General features: G+C 37.2%; 1 protein-coding gene across 2 annotated transcripts in view; it reads left to right on the top strand.

Annotated features, from left to right (window-relative positions):
• Window positions 1-26,131, top strand: part of AP3S1 (adaptor related protein complex 3 subunit sigma 1) — a 72,426-nt gene that overhangs the window by 1,868 nt on the left and 44,427 nt on the right. For both annotated transcript variants that reach the window (XM_023197507.3, XM_023197516.3), the window contains exon 2: window positions 23,016-23,107. In XM_023197507.3, the coding sequence (XP_023053275.2) occupies window positions 23,016-23,107 (92 nt within the window). The remainder of the gene's footprint in view (window positions 1-23,015; window positions 23,108-26,131) is intronic.

Here is a 26,131-nt window from a genome sequence, read left to right as displayed (position 1 = left end):
AACGTCAGTTTGCCTAAAATGATAATGCAGTCTGTGAAGGTGTTAGTTGAAGTGAGAAATCTTGAGCTTATTCGTCATTTTTTTTTCAGTTGTTTTGCTTTTGCTAGCTATAAAGAGTATTTTCTGCTACTCCTGTGTGGTTTTAATTTAGTATAACTTAAATACTGATGGTCTGTTTAAAAATTCTACATCATTCTGTAATCCAGCTTAAATTCTAGTTGATCCTCCCGAGTGAAAAAAATGCCATTAACTTTACCTGTTTGTTAAAACATAGTACCGGCCTTTATTGAAGGAATCTTTTTCATAACCATTTTGCCAGTGTCATCCATTTGCAGTGTAAAAAAGGTATGTTGCAATAGTAAAACAATTCAAAAAAATTATTTTTCCATATGTAAACTTAAGCAATATTCAAAACAGTGGGTTTCCTGGCTAATCCATATAATCAGTGTATACTATTCGTGTAGTGCAGAATGTAACTATCTACTGAAAAATGCATTTAATTTAGAAACTCAGGAATCTGCCTTTCCCTTGTCCAAAAGTGGGAACAGAAGTATTGTTTACCATCACTCACTAGGTAGCAGTGACGGTTAATGTGGGAAGAGGCAGTTCTGACAGCAGTGGCAGCTCTGGTGGCATTTTTGGCCGTTGTAACAGTGCCACTGAGGGCAGAGAGCTAGAAGATATATAAAGAAGAATCTGGTGGTCACTGGCCATGTATAAGTGGAGTATGAGAAGTTGTTTCTGTGTATTAGGTTTCTGTAAGTTGGGTTTTGCCGAGTGTGTTTTTTTGTCTTTCGGGAATAATTTAAGATTATTTGTTTATGTATTTGCTTCCTCCACTAGACCATAACCTTTTTGAGGGCAGTTATTTTTTTTTCATTCATTCATTCCATCAGTTTGTCAACGGATATTTAATTCATGCCTACCATATGCAGAAACAGTTTTAAAATCTGAAGATGAACAGATAACTTTCGCCCTTGCGTGAGAAACATAGAGCTATTAAGGAGTAGGCTATATTATAGCATGCCAGATAATATTAAGTGCTGTGGAAAAAAAATAAAGCACGGAAGAGTCTTAGAGACTGAGAAGATGACAGTTTAAAATAGGGTAGTCTGGTAAGTTCTCACTGAGAAGGTGGCATTTGAGCAAAGACTTGAAGGAGGTAAGAAAGGCAGCCTTGCGGATATCTGGGGGAAGAGCATCCCAGGTAGAAGGAGCAGCAAATGCAAAAACCCTGAAGAGAGTGCCTGTTGGAAGAACCCCAGGAACTTCTGCATGGCAGGAGCAGACTGTAAGGGAACATGCGTTGAAAGTGTCTGTGTAGGGCGCCATTCGATTCTTGCTGCCTGGAATGTCCTTCCTTTCCATTGCCACGTGTACAAATTCAACCCCTTGTTCTAGGCCCAGCACAAACGTCACCTAAACAGTCTGTGAAGCCTTTGATCTTGCTCAAAGGCTCCTCTTGGTTTTTAGGATTTTATTTTTTGTCTTTGTTATGGCACAATATTCTCGTTGACAGCCTGTAATTCCTTGTGGCAGCCATCCTATAGAATACTTGAAGGAGCGTATCAGATTTTAGATATATTTGTGTCATTCTTAGCAGTCAACACTGAGGCTTGAACATAGAAAACTAACTCTTTGCTAAATGCATTTATTTAGGATCTCCTAGCTTGGGATAGAGTTTGGATTAGAATTGACTTCCTGAGTTTCCATCTGTCTTTTAAAATGTAGTCCTTCACTAACTAGAGGTTTTACGAATTTCTGCCTTTAGCATAAATGTAATGATGGAATACCTGTTACTCAGCTGTTTCTGTTTTAAGAGGTCTCTAAGAAGTATATGTCCAATATGAATAAAAATTTTGAGTTTAATTTATTAAACAATATCTAGGGATGTGACTGAGCTAACGATTCCGTATGCTGGCAGGACGCTGAGCTTTGAGTCCAACAGTAATGGTTTAACACTAAGCAATTTGAAAAATGTTTAACCCTTTGCCAACAAGTTTATCCTACTGCATTGCGTTTTCATTCCTCATTTATCTCCCTCATAATATAACAACTTATATATTCATCTCTGCCCTTTAACAGTGCACATTTCCATTTCACGCAGTAATAGATTGTTGGATTCAATTGTGTCTCCAAGCTGTTATATGTGAGAAATATGAAGTCACACACCTGTTTTGCTAAACGGAAGTTTTGGTTCATTCTGCTACAGTTAGACATTACGAGTTCAAGTGTGGGCTGGGTGCCTTGGCTCATGCCTGTAATCTCAGCACTTTGGGAGGCTGAGGCAGGCGGATCGCCTGATGTCAGGAGTTCAAGACCAGTCTGGCCAACATGATGAAACCCCGTCTCTACTAAAAATACAAAAATTACCCAGGCATGGTAGCGCACGCCTATAATTGCAGCTACTCGGGAGGCTGAGGTAGGAGAATTGCTTGAACCTGGGGAGGTAGAGGCTACAGTGAGCTGAGATCGTGCCATTGCATTCCAGCCTGGGTGACAGAGCGAGACTCTGTCTCAAAAAAAAAAAAAAAAAAATTCAAGTCTGTACTCAGAATGCCTCCCGTTTTGTTTTTGCCTTCTATATCCTTGGTCTATGACTGCACAAATTCAAATGTTTTTCTTCGTTTGTCTTTTTAAGTAGATGCTTAGCTCCGCCACTTGGCAACAGTAACCTGTAGTCTTTTAATACTTGCCTGACAGTATTTGTGCATTACTGTAAATAACTAATGAGACATATCTTATAAACCAAATATATTTTTACATAGCTATCAAACAAAAAAATCTCTTGGGTCATGATTCCATAATATATCCTCTGATGAATTACTTTAAAAAAATTTTTTTTATAGAGAAAAGTTCTCACTAGGTTGCTTAGGCTGGTCTTAACCTCCTGGCCTCAAGCAGTCCTCCAACTTTAGCCTCCCCAAGTGCTGGGATAAAGATCTGAGCCATCATGCCTGGCCTGTGAATTACTTTTATAAAGTGGAAATGTCTGTCTTTTGTGTGGATTATCTTAGTTGTTTCTGCAGATATAAAATACTGTGTGTATATATGCATGTGTGCGTACACACCACACATATATGAAGTACAAGCCGGAAAATTTTCAAGTTAACCTATATGAGTTGCCTCAATTTTTTAATAAACTATATTTAATTAAACTGTTAACCAAATGCAAGCCTTAGGAGAAACTCTAAGATTCTTCTTTCCTGTTTTTCTTTTAAAATTTTAACATAAAAATACAAAGTATTGAAAGTATAGATAACTTATTTTTTCTTTTAAAAATGTCCCTTAAAAAGATCCATCCATGTTCACTGATGTCTTTTTTTAGTGACTATAAGACATTGTGGCAGATGGGATAATTAAACTTAAGTCTGTGATCAAGATAGAATTATCAACACTGCTGAGTATGAGGGTGTTAACACGTATTAACACATGGCATTTCAGCTTTTTGTTAAGAAGAAAATTCCATACGATTTGGTTTCCTTCCATGGTAGTTATAATGCATTTGTCTACATAAATTGGGTTTTATGTAGCCTGACTCAAATGCTTAGAAAGAACTATGTTAGGTACATTACAGGAAGTGCATAGTAGTAGACCGATTCCAAATTTAAATGATTCAACAAATTGATGACTTTATTGTAGATCCAATTTCTTTTTCTTTCTCTGCTTTACTCATCACAAAATTACTATTTCCAAAGCCTGTTTTTCTCCTTGAAATTGGTGGTAATCAGTTCAATTCAGAAAGAGACAACTCTGTTTCTGCGGTCCTGGACTGTGTCTTTTTCTTCATTCTGCTTAGACCCACCCAAGACCAATAATATTAATAGCTTACCCTAATCAAGATCTAACCTTGGATTGGAGCTAAAGATGAGAGTGAAAATGGGAATGAAATGGATATTCTGTTGGAAAGATTAAAGAAAGGAGTAGATGGTGGGTAGGCAAACAAGGGTCTGCTATTTCCTCTTCTAAACTTTTAAAAAAATATTTATTTTTATGGCTGGGCACGGTGGATCATGCCTGTAATCCCAGCATGTTGGGAGGCCTAGGTGAGAGGATCATTTGAGCTCTGGAGTTCAAGACCAGCCTAGGCAACGTGGCAAAACCCTGTCTCTATGCAAAAAATACAAAAATTAGCGAGTCATATTAGCACACAACTATAGTCCTAGCTACTTAGGTGACTGAGGTGAGAGGATCGCTTGAGCTCCAGAGGTTGAGGCTACAGTGAGCTGAGATTGCACCATTGCACTCCAGCCTGGGTGCCAGAGGAGACTCAGTCTCAAAAAATTTAAAAAAAAAATTTTTTTTATTAAGGTACAGGTGACAAAAAAATTACACATATTTACAGTGTACTTTCCTTTTTCGTATATGTATATATTGTGAAATGGGTAAATCAAGCTAATTAACATATCTATCACCACTATTCCCTCTTTATTAGCTTTTAATATATATTAGTTTTCCGTAATTTTAGATCACTTCTGAGGTTGTTAATATCAGGAATGGTTCCTTGTAATATGCAATACTGAACATGTGTCACAATAGGTCTTAATTTCAGGTTTTCCTTATATCAGAGTGTCCTCGAAAAACCCAAATGCTGATACGGTCACAGTTTTTATGTGAAGCATGCTGGAAAACTTGCTTTTTAAAAATTAAGGTTAAACCTTTTGAATATTTAATTGTAAAGGAGGAAATAAAGTGTTCAAAGTTAAAATGATTTTTAGTTTTGAGGTAAGTGTTATAAACAGTACAATGTTATAGGTCATTTCATGGCTTTTCTAAAAGAAGGCCTTACATAATGTACCTATATTATATTCTTTAGCAAAGTTGTTTTCAATTTTAAGTAAGTTTCTTTTTTGTTACTATGTGGAAAATTAAGTATTAAGGCCACTAAGGTCATTCTTGATTTTACCACACACAGGTAATTATTAACACTTAGTGTATTTCCCCCAGTTTTTATTTTTCCTTTCAGAATGTCCCAGTGAATAGGATATACCTTTTAGACATTCATAACACAAATAAATGCTTTGAAGCTGATGGTGGATTTATTAAACATTGTGGCTTTAAGGTAACTGAGTATGTTAATGTTCAGCCACTCTATTGTTAAAATTTAAAAAACACAATATATGTTAATAGCACATTAATAATTTGCATGTTTTAAGAAATGTGTGTATATCTTTTGTATAAAATTAAACTTACCTATGTAACCTGAGGTTATCAGTGTCCTTGTCTTTTTCATTCTAAAGGGAAATCTTCGCTTATTTTTGTTTGAAAGTCAAGAGTTCATTCTTGCCTTTAGCACTTAGAGTCTTCTTTGTACCTGGGGATTGTGGATTTTGTCACTGCTGTTTATAATTCAAGGGGGTTCTGAGCTGTTACCATCTAGAGGGCCCAGCCCCCTTCCAACTTCTTGTTATATAAAACTCTCACATTAGGCTAACTAAACACATTTTCCTCACCCATCCTGCCTTGTCAGCTTTCCTCTCATCAAATCCTTTGAACTACAATATAGTTAGAATTCTTTGCTGAAGAATCAGGCAACTCTTAGAAGGATACTGAGGTGAAAAAAGAACAGTTCTAGCTACCAACTGTTTTCTTAAGACTCCAAGTGGACAAGCACCTGTAGAGTTAGGTCTCTGACTAGGCCTTCTAGAGATAGGCCTCTGGGAAGTGGAGTGAGCTTTCTGGATACTTTCTGATCTGTCTCTCCATTACACTCTTCTCTTGTCCTGTCTATATTCTTTCAAGTATTTATTTGTTGCTTGTATGGCCCTATTGTAAGCACTAGTAATACAGTGATGAGTAAGACAGATGTCACCCTTGCCCTATGAGTTTACATTCTGGTGATAGGAGATAGGCAATAAATTATTTAAGATTGTAATTAGTCCAAAGAAAAACGAAACAGTATAAGGGAATAAAGCTTGACGGAGGAGAGCCTATATTAGATAGGGTCATTGGGAATACCTCTTTGATGACCTGATATTTGAGAGGAAAACTGAATGAGGTAAGAGAGGGAGAATTATGAGAACAGCAAAGAAAAGAATGTTTCAGGCAGAAGGAGGTGCAGTGTCCCTCAAATGGGACCACACTTGATGTGTTCAGGAATAGCAAGAAGGCAAGCTGAGAAAACACAGGGAAGAGAGACAGGAGATGAAGCTAAAGAGAATGATGGGGACAGATCATGCCTGTATGCCACACCATGCCCCTTCTTGACATCATTCAGTTTGATGACATCATGCCCAGCATGTTCTCCACAAGAGGAGATACTCCTCTTCAAATCATACTTGTATTTTGCCATTTGAACTGTGCCTCTGCAGAAGGGGCCGTGAGGCTCTCCTCTGATTAGTTACTTTCTTCTCTACCCAGTTATTGTTAGGCTCTGGAAAGATGGGGTTGCTAGGCCAGTGAATGAAGATAAAAGTCAGTGCATCAAAACCAGGTATGGTGTGTGCCTATAGTCCCAGCTACTTGGGAGGCTAAGGTGGGAAGGTTGCCTGAGCCCAGGAGTTGAGGCCATGCTAGGCAACCATAGCAGGACCCCTGTCTCCTGAGAAAAAAAACAAAAACCAAAAAGCAAAAGAAACAAAAAACATGAGTGCTCCAGTTCTGTACAGCCTCTCTATCAATGAGACCTGTGATCAAGCTTTCCTAAGTCACCTGTAAAGTAACATAACTCAAGAAGAAAATGATTTTTTTTCTTAGCTTGTTGTCTTCATTATATGTGAATAGAGTTTATGTGAAGCCCACTGGACCCACCTCTATTGTGCCAAAAAGCATTTACATTTTTGCACTCTTGCAATCCTGATGTAATTACAAGAATCACTTACTGTCAGTCACAGTTCTCTTTGTTACTCAGGAGGAAAGGACTATCTTTTAATATACCAGACTCACTGAATTGTTTCGATTACCTTGTACTTACTGAGGAAGAGTACCAGTTGATTCTACCGCATACATATCCTGCTATTTCCTGTCATTAATATATCTTAGTGTGATATGAAAGGGTTATAAAATAAACTTTATTGTAGTAAAAATATATAACATAAAATTTATCATTTTAACAGTTCCAGGTGTACAGTTTTGTGGCATGAAGTATATTCACATTGTTGTATCACCACCATCCATCTGTAGAACTTGATCTTTCCCAGAAGAAACTCCTTACACATTAAACACTAACTTCCCATTATCCCCTTCTCCTAGTACCTGGCAAACACCATTCTACTTTGTGTCTCTATGAATTTGACTGCTCTAAGAACCTCATATAGGAGGCATCATGGAATTTTTGTCTTTTTGAAACTGGCTTTTCTTTCAGTATGTCTTCGAAGTTCACTCATGTTGTATAGCATGTATCAAAACTTCCTTAATTGTTAAGATGCAATAATATTTCATTGTATGTGTGTACATACCATCGACCTAAAAGGAAGAGGCTCAAGCACAAAATAGTATTCAAAGAGTTTACTTGAGCCAAAATGAGAACAGTTGCCTGGGAGAGTGAGGCATTAAATAAAGGGGACATGGAGTGGAATGATACTAAGTTGTCTGTCAAGAATTCTCAGTAGTTTATAGATACAATGTTGGTTAATGATTGACTAACATTGTTGAGATACAGGGAGTTGGTTATAATGTGTGGTGTAGCATTATTAGGTTATTTTCTAGTTACTTGTGGCAGTGTAAAGCAGTTTCAGTAGATAAATATTTATCATAGCTCAAAGGAGGGAAATAGGATGTGATTGCTGTCACATTTGAATGCCTTTCTGGGCCAGATCATTTAAAAGGACTTGCATTCCTCAGATAAAAGTTTCTTTCTCAATACCGTATTTTGTTTATCCGTTTGTCAGTGGAAACTTAGGTTGCTTCATCCTTTGGCTATTCTGAATAATGCTGCTGTGAACATAGATGTACAGATATCTGTTTGAGTTCCTGCTTTTACTTTTTATAGGTACATACCTAGAAGTGGAATTGTTAGATTATATGGTAATTTTATGCTTCGCTTTTTTCTGGGGAAGTGCCACATCATTTTCCACAGCGGCTGTACCGTTTTACATTCCCACCAGCAATGCACAAAGGTTTTAGTTTCTCTACATCCACGTTACTTTTTGTTTTTTGAAAATAGCCATCCTAATGTTTATGAAGTGATATCTCGTTATGGTTTTGATTTGCATTTCTTTGGTGACTAGTGCTGTTGCGGATCCTTTCATGTGTTTATTGGCCATTTGTGTATCTTTGGAAAAATATCTATTTGAGTCTTTTGCCCATTTTAATATTCAGTTGTTTGCTTTTATTGTTTAGTTGTAGGAGTTTTAAAAATATATTCTAGATATCAGTCTCCTATTGTATATATGATTTGCAAATATTTTCTCGAATTCTGTGCCTTTTTACTCTGTTGATAGTGTCCTTTGATACAACATTTTAATGAGATTTAATTTACATGTTTTGTTGTTGTTGTTGTTGTTGCTAGTGCTTGCTTTTGGTATCATACCCAGAAAATAATTTTTTAGTTACTATATAATAGTACATTGTATAGTATACTATAACCAATGTGGACTTCAATTTTGAGTAAGATTTTTTGATGAGATTAAATAAGAGAATGGTTGAAGAACCTGACATAGAAAGACTTAGTAATTGTTGTGTAAATAATAATGATTACTTTTATTACTGCTTGTTACTTCCTATTTCTAGTTGGAAGATCATGTAGTTAGTCATAGGACCATAGAACACACCAGAGATTGTTCTCAAATACTCTTTGTATTTTCTCAGAATGAATTTATCTCTTTTATTTTATTTTTTTCCAAAAACCCCAATTTAAATTATATGGGCCCTGTTTTGGTAAAAGGCAAAAGGTTTATAAGATCTGAAGAGAAACCAGAGTATGTGGGCCCTGTTTTAGAATGAACTTGCTGCTTATTATGAAATGCGAAGTCCCAAACACTCTTCCACAGAAAAGTTCTGTAAGAAGACTTTTATAGGAGAAAGTATGGCTATAAAAGTTGCCTCAGCTTTTTTCTTTTTCTCTGAGAATTAGCCAACCTTTTAAAAAAACATGTCAGTGGCTTCTAGAATTATATCGTGGTGTGCAACCGTCGCCACAATCTAAGTTTAGAACATTTTTATCAAACTAAATGAAATTTAGTACCTATTAGCAGTCACTCTTCAATCCACGCTCCCCACCATCCCTGGCAACCACTAATCTGTTTTGTTTCCATAGATTTTTCTGTTCTGAACATTTTATATAAATGGAATCATGAAGTATTACAGTCTTGTATTGGCTTCTTTTACTTAACATGATGCTTTCAGGGTTTGCCTGTGTTGTAGCATATATTAATATTTCATTACTTTTTATAGCCAAATAATATTTTAGTATGGAGAGGTATATATACACTGCATCTTGTTTGTTCATTTATCAATTGGTGGACATTTGGGTTGTTTCCACTTTTTGGTTACTATGAGTAATGATGCTATGAGCATTCATGTAGGAATTTTTGTGTGACTATATGTTCTCATTTCTCTTGGGTATGTAATTGGGAATAAAATTGCCAAATCATATGGTAAGAATATGTTTAATTATTTGGCAAAATGCCAGACTATATTCTAAAGTGACTGTACCATTGTGCCTTCCCACAAACAATGTCTGAGGGCTCCAGTTTCTTCATGTCCTAACCAACTATTGTTATTGTCAGTCATTTTTATTCTAGCTGTCCTGATGGGTATCAAGTAGTATCTCATTGTGATTTTCACTTACATTTTCCTGATGACAGATGATGTTGAACATCTCTTCATGTGATTATCGTCCATTTACATATCTCTTTGAAAGGAATATATATTCAAATCCTTTGCCTGTTTTTAAGTTGAGTTGTCATTTTATTATTGACTTGTAGGAGTTCTTAATATACTCTAAGTGCACATCCTTTATCAGGTATATGTTGTGCACGTTACCTCCTCCCATTCCATAGGTTGTCTTTTTACTTTCTTGCTGCTGTCACTTACAGCACAGTGGTTTTGAATTTTGATATCATCTAGCTTATGTCTTTTTTCTTCACTTGAGCTTTTGGTATCCTATCTCAAAAATCTTTGCCTACTCCAAGGTCAAAATCTTGTAACCATTTTTCCTTTCAAGAGTTTAGTAGTCTTAATTCTTATACCTAGGTCAGTGGTTCATTTCAGGTTAGTTTTGTGTATGGTATGAGGTGGGGATCCAGTTTCATTCTTTTACATGTGGATATTTAGTTGTTTGAGCACCATTTGTTGATTATTCTTTCCCTATTGAATTGTCTTGGTACTTTACCCCAAGTTTTCCTCCCAAATTTTATCTTGTTCTTGGCGTTCTTAGACCTTCCAGCTGCCACCATGGTTGACTCTCTAAATATTTCAAACTCAGTCTGTCACGTTCTCAGCTTTTTGTTATTTCAGTAATAGAGTGTTTGCCCCTGAAACTGTGAAACATTTTAATATGTGTTTTAGTTCATTTTGTGCTTCTATAACAGAATACTTGAGACTGGGTAATTTATAGTGAACAGAAATTTATTTGGTTCACGGTTCTGGAGGCTGGGAAGTCCAAGGTCAGGGAGCCACATGTGGTGAGGGCCTTCCTGCTACATCGTAACATGGTGGAAGGCATCACATGGTATGCACATGTGGGCAAATGTGGGCGCAAACTCGCTTTGATAACAAACCCACTCCTGTAATAATGACCTTCACTCATTCATGAGAGCAGAGCCCTCATGACCTTATCACCTTTTAAAGGTCTTACCTTTTAACACTGTTGCATTGGAGATTAAATTTCCAACACATGAACTTTGGGGGATACATTCAAACCAAAGCAGAATGGTTGATGGTGGTTTAGGGCGTTAATTATACCTGCCATTTATTTAGTGCTTTTTTGTGTGTGCTAAGCATTTTTTGTACATTATAAGAGAAAATATGAGAGAATTCTTCTCTGAAGAAATTTAATGAGATATCTTGGAGAGTTCTAATTAAGTTACTATTATAGTGCCCTAGTCTCTTCTTGTTCGGGATTTAAGAATCCTGCCATCCTGATTGCTGGTTCTTTGCACACTCTGGCTGAAGTTAGGCCTGCCCATGTACACAGAGTCTCCAGCCAGACTTCTCACTTAGGAGAAGCATTGGCAGAAAACACACTAACTGAATTTTCTTTGCTAGGGTCTTCTCTTTTTCATGATTCCCTAATGTTTGGAGTGCTCTGAGGCTTTGTCCTCAGACATCTCTTTTTTTTAAGTGCAACATAAACTTATTATTCTTCATATATTTTCTTGATTCTGTGATTTTGTCCACATTTTTACTTCTGCCCTTCGTGTAACTTCATACTCCCCATTCTCTTTATTTTTGAATTCTACCTATTCTTTAAGGCCCTTCCTCAGTATCTGTCACTTTTCTTTGAAGATGACAATATTGCTGCTCAAAAATCATTGTTCCTCTTGACTTCTTACAGTATGTTATTTGTGCTACTATTATGTCAGAAATTGCCCTGTACCTTTTATTAGGAAGAGTTATTTTCTCTCTATATATATAGATGTGTGTGTGTGTGTGTGTGTGTATTTTTTTTTTTGAGACGGAGTTTCTCTCTGTAACCCAGGCTGGAGTGCAGTGGTGCAATCTCAGCTCACTGCAACCTCCACCTCCCAGGTTCAAGCAATTCTCCTGCCTCAGTCTCCCAAGTAGCTGGGACTACAGGCATACACCACCACGCCTGGCCACTTTTTTTGTATTTTCAGTAGAGACGGGGTTTCACCATGTTGATCAGGGCAGTCTTGTACTCCTGACCTCAAATGCTCTTCTTGCCTTGGCCTCCCAAAGTGCAGGGATTACGGCGTGAGCCACTGTGCCCAGTCCTATTTTAATATTTTTATTCAACCAGGACCTCACAGCCACCTAGGCTGGAGTCCAGTGGTATGATCACAGCTCACTTGCAGCCTTGATCTCCCTGGTCTCAGGCGATCCTCCTACCTCACCCTCCTGAGTAACTGGGACGACAGGCATGCATCACCATGCCCAGCTAATTTTTGTATTTTTTTGTAGAGATGGAGTTTCACCATGTTGCCCAGGCTTGTCTGGAACTCCTGGCCTCAAGTGATCCTCCCACCTTGGCCTCCCAAAGTGCTGGGATTATAGGCGTGAGCCGCTGCGCCCAGTTGATTATGAGGAATTCTGTTTCTTTTTTTGAAATATAAAAAAGGCAAGATACAAAACTGTAAGTTCAAAATAATGATATCTTATGTTTTACTTCTTGTATTAGATCATACGCTGTTTGTCTTTGATCTTGGTAATCCTCTATATTTTAACATCTACCAGAGTGAACGAATGCATTTTAAGAAAATACTTTCCTAAATTTTTAAAAGAATAATGAGGATAATGACATATTGATATGATTAGAGGGAAGTTTTAAAGTTGCCTTTGTGATGTATGCATAAGGACAGGAGGGAAACATAGGAAAAGAGAAAATATTATTAGTGAGTTTCTGATTTTTTAAAGTTTATTTTTGTTTTTCATTAATGCATTAAATATTAAAATAATAAAGGTTTTTGCCTTTTTGTAACTATAGTCATCTTTAGACTGATGTAATCTAGGAGTTGTGACCAACTGAAATATAGCTCTCTTGACTTCTGTTGTGAAACTATACTGTTAGGAAATCTGATCAGCCTGAAGTAAGTTCTAGGCTCCTTAATGAAAGCTGTTAAGTTAAATAAGGGAAATAGTTGTTTTTTTTTGTTTTGTTTTGTTTTGTTTTGAGATGGAGACTCGCTCTGTCGCCTGGGCTGGAGTGCAGTGGCCGGATCTCAGCTCACTGCAAGCTCTGCCTCCCGGGTTTACGCCATTCTCCTGCCTCAGCCTCCGGAGTAGCTGGGACTACAGGCGCCGCCACCTCGCCCGGCTAGTTTTTTTGTAGTTTTTAGTAGAGACGGGGTTTCACTGTGTTAGCCAGGATGGTCTCGATCTCCCGACCTCGTGATCCGCCCGTCTCGGCCTCCGAAAGTGCTGGGATTACAGGCTTGAGCCACCGCGCCCGGCCAGGGAAATAGTTTTATGTCAGCAGATACTTATTTAAGTTTAGCTTAGCCTTTGGATGTTTGATTAAAATTTTAAGGCATTCTTTCCTATTTTTTGAATTCATTTTTAATTGACATAATAATTGTGCATATTAATGGGGTACAGTGTGATGTTTTGATCTATGTATACATTATAAAAGGATTCAATCAAGCTAGTTAATATATCCAGCATCTTTTTTTTTTTTTTTTTTTTTAAGTAATATCATCTTGCTCTGTCTCCCAGGCTGGAGTGCCCTGATGCCCAGGCTGACGGGCAGTGGTGTGATCATTAGGTCACTGCAGCCTCAACCTTTTCAAGGGCTTCAAGGGATCCTTTTGGCTCGGCCTCCTTGGTAGCCAGGACTACAGGTGCCCGCCACCATGCTCAACTAAGTTTTTGAAACATTTTGTTTTGTTTTGTTTAGATGGAGTCTCACTTTGTAGCCTAGGGTGGTATGAAATTCTTGGCTTCAAGTGATCCTTGGCCTTGGCCTCCCAAAGTGCTGGGATTACAAACGTGAGCCACCGCACCCAGCAACGTATCTGTCATCTCACCAACTTGTTATTTCTTTGTGGGGAGAATGTTAAAAATACATTCTTTTGGAAGTTTTAAAATACACATTATTATTAACTGCAGTCACCATGCAGTTCAGTAGATCACAAAAACTTATTCCTCCAGTCTAACTGGAACTTTGTACCATTTGATCAACATTTTTGCTTTCCGCATTCCTCCTTTTATTCCTACCACCAGTCTCTGGTAACCACCCTACTGATTTTCTTCACTGAGTATTGCCAGCATTCTAAGAAAATTCCAAGTGGCAGCAGTTGAAGTTCCTATGAGAAATTCTTTCACTGTCAATATAATGAAACATAGTTAAAGGTTAGCGCAGTTGACCTCTTCCTTGATAAGCAGTAATATAATGCAGAAAAATAACATTCCTTAAAAGAAAACTTCCTGTAAGATTTTATTGTCCTTAGAATTCTAGAACTGACTTTTCAGATAAGGCCCAGAGGTAGTACTTAAAAATAAGTCAGTGTTAATGCATGCTTATTATGTGCCAGATACCATTCTATGAGTATGTACATATATGTATAAAGTAAGTGTATGAACTCAGTTCTCACAACACCACCACGAGGTAGATACTATTGGTTTCTCTATGCTACAAATGAGGAAAACTCAGGCACAGAGAGGATAAGGAACTTACCCAAAGTCACACAGTTAACAAAGAGTACATCCAGGAATAAACCCATATATCTGGTTGCAGATTATTCACTCTCCTCTTTCCCTTCTTTTAGTTTGTTTCTTCAAGTTATACATACATATTGGTTAAAGAATCTAATAGTTTCATAAGGTTTATTATGAAAAATAACATTCCTTCATTTCTCCCTTTCCACAAGTAACTACTTTTAGCTGCTTTCAGTATTTATGTACATGTGTCTAAATAATGTACTTGTTTTACTGCCTGACTTATTATTTGTAGATGTGATTTATTCTGCTATTAAAATTGATTATTTGGCTGTTCTCTCCTCCACAACTAATTCCCAGTCCCCTCATAGTTATTTCGTAATTTTCGTTAGATCAGTGTTTTGATGTTTACATTAATTTATTATGTAAACACTTTCTTCAGCCAAGCCATGTTGTAAACTGTACTGTTTTTTCTTTCCTGACATTTTATTTTCCTTAAAGGTTGTATTTGCCTTTTCTTTTGATGTAGTGTTTAATGCACCTATCACTAATTTACATCTTTGCCAGTTGTCTAAATCTTATGTATCTTTTCCTTGTTTTATGTTCTTAAATTTTAAGTCTCTTCTGGAGCCTTTTGACTAGGACCAATCCCGACCAGTTGTAAGGCAGTCATGCAGGGATCTTTATTATTTTAGGGGATTCGTTTTGCTTGTTTCCTGTGTTTCCTCCTATTGCTTCATTTCTTTGTTTATTATCCTGCCATGGAGGAGCCAGTAATACCCTCCAGTAATTTCTTGAGAAAAAGTCATGGGAAGTAGATTTTTTGTGACCTGGCATGCATGCCCAAAAATTCTTATGACTCCACATTGACTGCATATAAAATTTTAGGTTTGAATTTTTTCTCAGAACTTTGATTATATGCTCCATTACCTTTTAGTTTCCAGTGTTGCTATCTAAAAGTCTGAAGCAGTTCTGATTACTTTTCTTTCATGTGTGATAATTCATACCTTCCAAAAAGTTGTAGATTCCTGTTTTGGGGACAGAGTTTCTACAGTTTCACATACCCTTGCCATGGGTCTGTTTTCATTTATTGTGCTGGGTACTTGATGGGTCCTTTGATTGTAGAAACTTTTGTCCTCTACTGGAAACATTTCTTCATTTCCTGTTCTCAAGTCACCTTTTTTCAGTTTTTCTGAATTTCTCTGGACTCTTCTACATTTCTTATTCTTTCTCTTTCGTTTGCTATCTTTGTGCCCTTTGGCTGTATTTTATCAACTTTATTTTCCAGTTTTCTACTGAATTTTTAAAATTTCTCTTTATATTTTGAATTCCTAGGAGCTTCTTTATTTCTGAATTTCACTCTTTTATTGTATACTGTTACTTTATAGTTGTATTATCTTTTCTTACCTTTCATATTAATGATACATATTTTTAAATTTTCTTCTCTTTACTTGGTTTGTTTCCTCTGAGTTGCTTTTTCCCCTATTTTATGTTTAACTTCTTTAAAAAAAATTTTTTTAAGTTTTATTTTTTATTATAGTTTAAGTTCTGGGATACATGTGCAGAATGGGAAGGTTTGTTACATAGGTATACATGTGCCATGGTGGTTTGCTGCACCTATATTAGAGTTGTCTTCAACTGTCCAATAATCCTTGATTGTCTGCTCCTTCCTAAGGATAGAGTACTGAAAGCTGATTGGAAGCTCTCAATCCATGATTAGAGGTTGCCTGTGCAATCTTTACTTGAGGTAATCAAGCTAGGCAATTTAAGTAGTGTAGGAATTGGAATTGTTGTAAGTACAACTCCCCAAATCTTCGTGACTTAACATAATAAAAGTTTGTTTCTCACTTACATAAAGTCCGGCGTTGGTGTTCTTGGTCAACTGGAACCTTTCATGTGGGCCTTTTTTTTTTTTTTTTAATCATTCTTGAGAAGGGGACAAAGGAACTTCTACATCTAGTTAGCATGGAAGATTTTGCAGGAATTTTCATGAGTGAGGCTTGGATAGTATATTTTTAACAACCTGATCATCTGGGAGGAAAAAAGCTCTGATTTATAGCATTTGCTGATCTTTGTGGTATAAATACTTCACCGTGACCAATTTCAAGCTACCAACATGATGTCACCAAATGCAGAAGAAGGAGATACACCCAATAGGCTTTCATGCCAGTTCTGGCATACCACAGACTACCAGCCACATTCTGCTGGCCAGAACTGTGTTGTACGGCTCCACCTAAATTCAGGGGAGGGTGAAATTGTGTGCCCTGAAAGGAAGGGAGCTAGATTTTAGTGAGCAGCTAACAGTTTTCTGTCATAGTTGGTATCTCCATTATCATTAACTTTAGATCTAGTTGGAGTTCCTACAGAGTTATGTTCCAATCTCCTGCCTAGATGGTGAAGAAGGCCTAGCGCTAGGTATTCTGAGAACTCTGATTAAACAGGATCTGGTGGTGTCTGTACATTTACATAATCCCCATGTTTTCAATGTGGTCCCTGAATTTATTTTATGTTACTGTAACAAATTACCACAGACTTAGTGGCTTAAAACAACACAAACTTATCGTTGTATGGTTCTTTGGGGTAGAAGTCAGACGTGGGTTTTACTGGACTAAAATCAAGGTATTGGTATAGCTGCATCCTTTTCTGGAGGCTCTAGCGGCAAATCTGTGTTCTTGTCTTTTCCAGCTCCTAGCGGCCACCCTCGTTCCTTGCTTATGGCTCCCATTCTCCATGCTGCACAGCCTATCTCTGATTCTTTTTCTGTAGTCACATCTTCTTCTGACCACAGCCTAGGAAAGATTCCCAGATTTTAAAGTACCATGCCATGCAATTAGCCCCACCTATATAATCTGGGATAATATCTTCATCTCAGAGTCCTTAATCCCATTTGCAAAGGCATTTGTCATGTTAACCACGTATTTACAGGTTCCGGGGATTAGGATGTTGTCATTTTTTGGTGGGCCATTTTTCTGCCTACCACAATACCACTTGCTCTCCGAAGGCCCTCCCTTTGATCTATTCCTAGTAATAAGATTAAGAACGTTTCTTGGGGATGGTAGTGGGAATTTAGTGATCCTCTGTTTTTTAAACAAACTTTTAGTCCCTAGTTTACACTACTCTCTTCATCCTCACTTCCAGACATATGTAAAAGCACCAATTCCTGAGTTTTTGCCTATTTTGTGACACAAATTGAGTTAGTTTTATGATTTCCCTCTCACCATTTAGGATTAAATTTTCTGAGAATACTTTAACACTTATTTATACACTTTCAAGATTTTGTTGTTCTTGTCTTCCTTTCCCATTCTCCTCATCCTTGTGTGTTTATGCCTTTGCTAAAAAAAACCCTTTAATATTGTTTTAGCTGGGGTTTGGGCAGGCAACAAATGCCGACGTGTGTTTAATTTACCATCTTAATTAGAACACAGCTTGCACTTTTAACTTCTATACCATACTGCCTTAACTTTATTGCCTTTTTTTGTGTGTGTAAGGTAACCCAGATTTTGGGTAATATAAATGGATGTGGATCTTGTCTTCTAGATTACAAATTTATTTATTCAGTACACTTTTATTGGCTACTCTACTTCGCTGAGCATTTCAAATACAAAGCTCAGGTTCTGGTGTTAGAATTCAGACTACCACAAAGGAAATTTGAGCACATTGTTATAAGTGTATGATGAGAATAGAAACAATAGCAAGGAAGCATGGAGAAAGAAGGGACTACTTTTCATTAAGAGTCAGGAAAGACTTCGTTGAAGTCGTAATGTTCTCGCTGTGTCTTAGAAAGGGTGTTGCTGAAACTCATTGTTCAGTTCCCACCTATGAGTGAGAACATGCGGTGTTTGGTTTTCTCTTCTTGTGATAGTTTGCTAAGAATGATGGTTTCCAGCTGCATCCATGTCCCTACAAAGGACGCAAACTCATCCTTTTTTATGGCTGCATAGTATTCCATGGTGTATATATGCCACATTTTCTTAATCCAGTCTGTCACAGATGGACATTTGGGTTGATTCCAAGTCTTTGCTATTGTGAATAGTGCCGCAATAAACATACGTGTGCATGTGTCTTTGTAGTAGAATAATTTATAATCCTTTGGGTATATACCCAGTAGTGGGATGGCTGGGTCACAATGAGTTCACTTGGACTCGGGAAGGGGAACATCACACACTGGGGCCTATCATGGGGAGGGGGGAGGGGGGAGGGATTGCATTGGGGAGTTATACCTGATGTAAATGACGAATTGATGGGTGCTGATGAGTTGATGGGTGCAGCGCACCAACATGGCACATATATATATATGTAACAAACCTGCACGTTATGCACATGTACCCTAGAACTTAAAGTATAACAAAAAAGAAAAAAAAAACCCACCACATTGTTACTATTATTGTTTTAAGCAGACAGTTATCTTTTAGGTCAGTAAAGAATAATAAAAATAAAACAATTTATTTTACCCTAAAAAAAAAGAAAGGGTATTGCTGGAGAATGGAGTGAGGAAGTTGTTCCCAGACAGAAGTGGGAAAATGTGAAGAAGGTGAATGGGAGGAAGTTCATGTGGCTGGAGAGATTCTATAGGGGAGAAGAAAGAGATGATGGAACGTCAGGGATGAGTCTGGCCTAGATATTGGAGAACGTCTTATGGCATGGTAGGGAGTTTTTATTTAGGTCAGATAAAAGCTAGAGATCTTTAAGAAAGGAAGTAACATGGCTTGCACATCTTTGGTTAAATTTATTTCTAAGTTTTTTTTTTAAATTTCTTGTTGTTTGGGATGATATTGTGAATGGATTTTTAAAAATTGTTATTTAAAAAAATTTTTTCGAGGCAGGGTCTTGCTCTGTCATCCAGACTGGATTGTAGCGGGATGATCTTGGCTCACTGTAACCTCCACCTCCCAGGCTCAAGCAATCCTCCTACCTCAGCCTCCCAAGTAGCTGGGACTACAGACATGCACTAGCATGCCTGGGTAATTTGTTGTAGAGACAGGGTTTTGCCATGTTGCCCAGGCTGGTCTCAAACTCCTAGACTCAAGAGATCATCCCATCTTAGCTTCCCAAAGTGTTGGGATTGCAGACGTGAGTCACTGAACCAGGCCAAAATTTTCTTTTCTTTTCTTTTTTTGAGATGGGGTCTTGCTGTGTTGCCCAGGCTGATCTTGAACTTCTGGGCTCAAGTGATGATCCCCACTCGGCCTCCCAAAGTGCTGAGATTATAGGTGTGAACCACTGTGCACAACTGAGAATCATTCATATTTAAGGGCCTGGTTCGGTTCTTTCTTTAACTTACTTTTTATAGGATTCCGTTGTACAATTCCATTCCGTAGTTTATCCTTCTGTGACCGGTGGACATTTGGGTCCTTTTCAACTTTTCTTATTACAAACAGTGCTTTTATGAACATTCTTCTGTTTGTCTCCTGGTACAGAGGTTAAGAGATTGTTTTATGTATGGTTGACCCTTGCAAGGCTCCACTTACACGCAGCTTTTTTTCAGTAAGTATATTGGGAAATTTTTTGGAGATTTTTTTTTTTTTTTTTTTTTTTTGAGGCGGAGTCTCGCTCTGTCGCCCGGGCTGGAGTGCAGTGGCCGGATCTCAGCTCACTGCAAGCTCCGCCTCCCGGGTTTACGCCATTCTCCTGCCTCAGCCTCCGGAGTAGCTGGGACTACAGGCGCCAGCCACCTCGCCCAGCTAGTTTTTGTATTTTTAGTAGAGACGGGGTTTCACCGGGTTAGCCAGGATGGTCTCGATCTCCTGACCTCGTGATCCGCCCATCTCGGCCTCCCAAAGTGCTGGGATTACAGGCTTGAGCCACCGCGCCCAGCGGAGATTTTTGACAAATTGAAAAAACTTGCAAATTGTATAGCCTAGAAATATAGATATAAAAAAAATTAAGTTTGGAGGTATGTCATCAATGCATAAAACAGTAGATACTAGCTTATTTTATCATTTACTACCATAAAATATATACAAATCCATCATAAAAAGTTAAAATGTATCAAAATTTATGCAAACACTTAGAGACTGGACATGGTGCTACTCTCGGTAAGTGGTGCTACTCTCAGTGGAGAGAACTGTAAACAGATGTAAAGATGCAGTATTAAATTATAACTGTATAAAATTAACTGTACTTTATACTGTACTACTGTAGTAATTCCAATATTCTGTTGCTGTTGTGGTAAATTCAGGTGTTTTGAGAATCTGCTTTAAATGCTGTGTGATGCTAATCATCTCCTGGTGAGCAGTTTGTGTCTTTAGTAAATTGCACATCACAGTAAAAAGTGCTTTCTCCCGATTCCTGTGTAATTTATTGTCATGTTTGTTGTAATGTCATAAACCTTGAAGTGCTACTAGTGATGTTGGAAGTGCTCCCAAGCAGCAGAGAAATGTCATGACACTACAAGAAAAAGTTAAATTGCTTGATGTGTACCTTAGATAGAGGTCTGTGGCTGTGGTTGCCCACTATTTCAAGATAAATGAATCCAGCAAAAGGACTATCATAAAGAAAATAAAATTCATGGCCAGGCACAGTGGTTCATGCCTGTAATCCCAGAACTTTGGGAGGGCAAGGCAGGTGGATGACTTGAGGTGAGGAGTTCGAGACCAGCCTGGCGAACATGGCAAAACACCGTTTCTACTTCAAATACAAAAATTATGGCTGGACGTGGTAGCTCACACCTGTAATCCTAGCCCTTTGGGAGACTGAGGTGGGTGGATCACCTGAGGTCAAGTTCAAGACCAGCCTGGCCAACATGGTGAAACCTCGTCTCTACTAAAAATACAGAAATTAGCTGGGCATGGTGGTGGGCGCCTGTAATCCCAGCTACTTTGGAGGCTGAGGCAGGAGAATCTCTTGAACCCAGGAGGCGGAGGTTGCAGTGAGTGAGATCATGCCATTACACTCCAGCCTGGGTAACAGAGCAAAAACTCTGTCTTGATAAAATAAAATAGAAATAAAACAAAAATTAGCTGGGCATGGTGGCGGGCACCTGTAATGCCAGCTACTCTGGAGGCTGAGACAGGAGAATTGCTTGAACCCTGGAGGTGGGTTGCAGTGAACCGAGATTGCCAGGTTGGATGCAGTGCACTCCATCCAACCTGGGCAACAGAGGGAGACTCTATCTAAAAAAAAAAAGAAAAGAAAAGAATATTCATGAATATTCATGAATCTGTAGCTATAGCTATGCCAACGTGTGAGAAAACTTTGCACCTTTTGCAAAATCCCTTTTTATCTCGTATTGAAAATCCAGCTCTTATGTGGGCACGGGAATGCTATAAGAAAGGCATACCTGTAGAATATGATTTGAGAAAAAGTGAAGTCATTATATGATAACATAAAGCATAAGGAAGATAAAGGATCTAAAGCTGGAGAATTTAATGCCAGCAAAGGATGGTTTGTTGCTTATAGAAAGAGGTTTGACTTTTAAAATGTCACGATGACAGATTGTTAAGAGAAAAAGTAATAGCTGAGTTACATTTTTGGGGAATCAAAACTTATACATAGATTTCCAAATGCATGGGGGATTGGCATCCCTAACCGCCACATTGTTCAGGGGTCAACTATCTGTGTAACTGCCAAAGCTCAATTGTTTTTGATCTTCAAAAACTGGTTTCATATGGTTTAGAATAGTATCTAGGCGAGAAAGTGCTGGTTAATAAAACTGTTTCCCCAAGTGATTATATGTTTACCCTGCCACTGGTGAGATGAGAGTTTCTTTGGCTCTACATCTTTGTCAACATTTTATACTATCATATTCTTATACTTTTGCCGATATGGTACATGTGGAGCTATCTCGTTGTTTTAATTTGTATTTCACTTAATTACTGCTGAGGTTTAGTATCTTTTTATTTCTTTGTGGACCATTCACATCCTTTCCTGTGAAATTGGTGTTCATGATCTTGTTCAGTTTTCTATTGCAGTGTTTAGGAAGCTGACTCTTGTTTTGGTTTGTTTTGTTTGAGATGGATTCTCACTCTGTCACCAGGCTGGAGTGCAGTGGCGTGATCTCAGCTCACTGTAATCTCTGCCTCTTGGGTTCAAGCGATGCTCCTGCTCAGCCTCCCAAGTAGCTGGAATTATAGGCACACGCCACCACACCCAGCTATTTTTGTATTTTCAGTAGAGATGGGGTTTCACCATGTTGGCCAGGATGGTCTCAATCTCCTGACCTTGTGATCCACCTGCCTTGGCCTCTCAAAGTGCTGGGATTACAGGCATGAGCCACTGTGCCCGGTCAGGACGCTGACTCTTACTGGAATATGAATTGCTTAGTCCAGCTTAATAGATATTTATTGAGCCAATCCTTGGCTTTAGATCAGCGTATATAAAGATGAGTAAGATGGGTGGACTCTTACCTCAGTCTGTATTTAGTAAAGGTTAAACCTAATTGGAAGCTCCATAGTTCTATTTCTTTTCTCCATTCAAATATAGATTAGCTATGCTATTTATAACTTTACCTTTCTGATTCAGTTTACTCATTCGTAAGATAATAAGCTTTGACTAACATCTAGCTTCCCTTTTACCGGTGTATGTAATTCATCTAATATTTTTTCTTGTTGGTTTTTGAAACTTAGAAATATGTTACTTTTATTATAGTGGTAAATATAAATACTTGGTTTTTTCTTTTCTTTTTCATCAAAAAATGTTGAGTTTTGCTTCTGTAAGGTGTAATTTAAGTCCCTTCTCCAAGGACCCCTCTCTTAGATGGATTTCCCAGATAGATATTACTACCTTTGATTTTAAAATTTCTTAAAATGCTATTAAACCCATACCCTCCATCCTAATATATATGAATTATTCTTCCTCAGAGTGAAGACACACAGCAGCAAATCATCAGGGAGACCTTCCATTTGGTATCGAAGAGAGATGAAAATGTTTGTAATTTCCTAGAAGGAGGATTGTAAGTAAAGCATTTCATAGACATTTCTAAGTTTTGACTATATGATTAAAACATATACTGTGTGATCAGTGTATGGTAACAGTTTTCTAATTTTGATTAATTGGATTAGGTGAATTAATTGCCACCTATGTTAGCTATAAATCTAACTTAAAGAATTATTTTTTAAAGATATGAAATCTTTTTTTCCTCTTAAAAATTTTGAAAGGGAATTTTATATAAAGGTAATATATTAATGGTAAAAATTCCAACATTACAGGGAAGTATAAAATGTACAATAAGAACCTCTCAACCTTAGTCCTTCTACCCAATTTCTTGTGTATCCTTCTAGAAAATTGTTTGTATAGACTAACATATAAAGTATGTTATATGTGTTGACTAACATACAACCTTAAAATTTTTATTTGTGAGATCACACTTGTATGCTCATTTGCATGTTGCTGGTTCTCAGTATGTTCAAAAGCTTTGCATATAAACACATCTAGGACAAGCTTATTCTTTTTAATGACTACAGAGTATTCCTTTGTGTGAATGTGCATAAAAATTAGATTACATTTTTTATTTTACTATTACAAGACTGAAGTCTGTTTTTCAAATATACCTAAATCAGCTAATTGATTTTTCTATTTTAAAATGAATAAGAATATTGACAGATATTACAAATAAATACTTTTAAACTAATAGCTTCCATGAAAATAGTTTGTTCTCAAACATGAATCAGTCAGAGAAACCTAGAATTTTCTGTATTTTAATGTGTATGATGGATGAGAAATACTCTGGATAACAGGGAATCCATGGTCATGAGTTACTTTTTATCATGTGGAACACTTAACTTGGGTTTCCTGAAAGGTTATATCATGCTGTCCTTAAATGTCTAATACATACTTAAAAATTTTGCTATTAACTCGGGGCTTCTAATTTAATAATTGAGACAAGTGTACCTGCCTCTGTTTTTGAATTTTACTTGTATTTATTCAACTTTAGTTGTCTTTGACATTACTGTCACTTCCTCTCATCCTAGCCTCTTGATTTCTTATCTCCTAGGAAACTTATCACCCAGCACAGTGTACTGCATTTAGAAGTAAGAACCTGATTAATCTAACTAGGGTGCTGTTTGAAATAGAAATTGTGGCTTGAAATTGTGATTGTTCTTTTTTAACCTTACAAAAAATAGAAAGCAAATATTGCAGCAGAGATGAGGCTATACATCTAGTTTAATCCTAGTTTTGTTACTAACAGGCTGATTTTCTTGGACAGGTCACTTAAATTCTTGGGCCTCAGTTTTCTCCTCTATAAAATGAGTTATTTGGACTAACAGGATTTCTCAATCCTGTGGTTGTAAATGATGTATTGCATTCTGTACAGGAATTTTTATCAGTATTATACTGTAGCTTAAAGATAAAATTATATTTTTAAAGGCAAAATATATGCTTGCCACGTTAATATTTTTGTTTACTTTTAATAGCATTAATGGCCTCTTTGAAACTTATATTCTTCAGAAGTTTTCTCTCCTTTTAAAGTAAAGCAAAAGTTTTAAGATAATCACTAAATTGCAGATTCAGAATGAAGTGAAGCCCCCTATTTGTGTTCTTTTTACCTCTTTCAGGGAACAATTGCAGTCACAGTCTATAAATACACTCTCAGAATCTTTAAATTGCATGTAGATATTTTTAAATTAAATATTTTCTCTAGAGGAGTATCTAGGATAGTAGGAAATTTTTATTCTTGTCGAAGATCATTTCTCTTTTTGCTATTAGAGGACATAGAAGTAGTATATACCTTGAGAAGTTGTTTCTACAGAACTTATAAGTTTAGTATTATTTTTACTGTATAAAAAAATAGATGCTGGCCGGGCATGGTGGCTCACACCTGTAATCCTAGCATTTTGGGAGGCCTAGGCATGCAGATCTCCTGAGCTCAGGAGTTCGAGACCAGCCTGGGCAACATGGTGAAACCCCATCTCTACTAAAAGTACAAAAATCAGCCAGGTGTGGTGGTGCATGCTTGTAATCCCAGCTCCTTTGGTGGCTTGAAGCCAGGAGGCAGAGGCTGCAGTGAGCTGAGATAGCGCCACTGCACTCCAGCCTGGGTGACAGAGTGAAACTCTGTCTCAAAAAGAAAGAGAGAGAGAGAGAAAGAAATGCCATTTTCCTATATTCTGTTGGGATGGATGTTAGTTTACTTTTGGTTACATATAACCTTGATTGTAAATTATGTTAAGTGTTTAGGGGTCTTTTAAGAAGGTGAAATCATTATTGCAAACTTAACTGTGAAATAGCTAAACTATATTTAGAAAATTATAAGATGTTTGGAATGATTCCTAAATTATTATTTTTAAAATACTAAAATTCCAGTCATTATAAATAAACATATTTCATTAAAGAATTTAGTATCCTAGCTTAGTTTTCTTGCATTTATATTTCAAAACAATGTAATTCTGGAAGAGATCTTGATGGTGAATCTATCTAAAACTTAAGAAGTGTCATTCTTCTTTTTTTTCTAGTTGATAATCAGTCTTAAGCTGTGTAACTTACTGTGACGTATGGAGTTAAATCTAGTAAGCACTTACAAATGCCCCATGATCTAATTTCTGCCTACTTCTCTGACTTTATCATTTACTAATCTTTTCTTATCTACTGGCCTTTTTTCTCTTCCCTGAGTATACATACTTTGTTCTAGATGAAATGGCCATTTATTACTTACTACCTCAGCTTGAAATGCTCTTCTCTAAATTTTTTCCAAGCCAACTCCTTATCATTAGATCTCAGCTTAAATGTCACTCTTGCTCAATATTCAGCCTAAAATAGGGAACCCATCAATATATCATCATTGTATTTTGATTCTCAGTGTAGCACTTGCCACTGTCTGATGATGTTCTGATGTGTTTGTTTATTGCTCCTTCCCCACTACCAGTGCCTGGCACACAGTAGTTACTCAGAGAATGGTTTAATGAATGAATGAACTGAAATTAAGCACTGGCTTCTTTTACTTGATATTGCTGAAGAAAGCAGCCATCTTAATTTACCT

Source organism: Piliocolobus tephrosceles, chromosome 4, assembly GCF_002776525.5.
Source record: "Piliocolobus tephrosceles isolate RC106 chromosome 4, ASM277652v3, whole genome shotgun sequence".
Taxonomy (NCBI): Eukaryota; Metazoa; Chordata; class Mammalia; order Primates; family Cercopithecidae; genus Piliocolobus; species Piliocolobus tephrosceles.
This window is presented reverse-complemented; position numbering and strand designations above follow the sequence as displayed.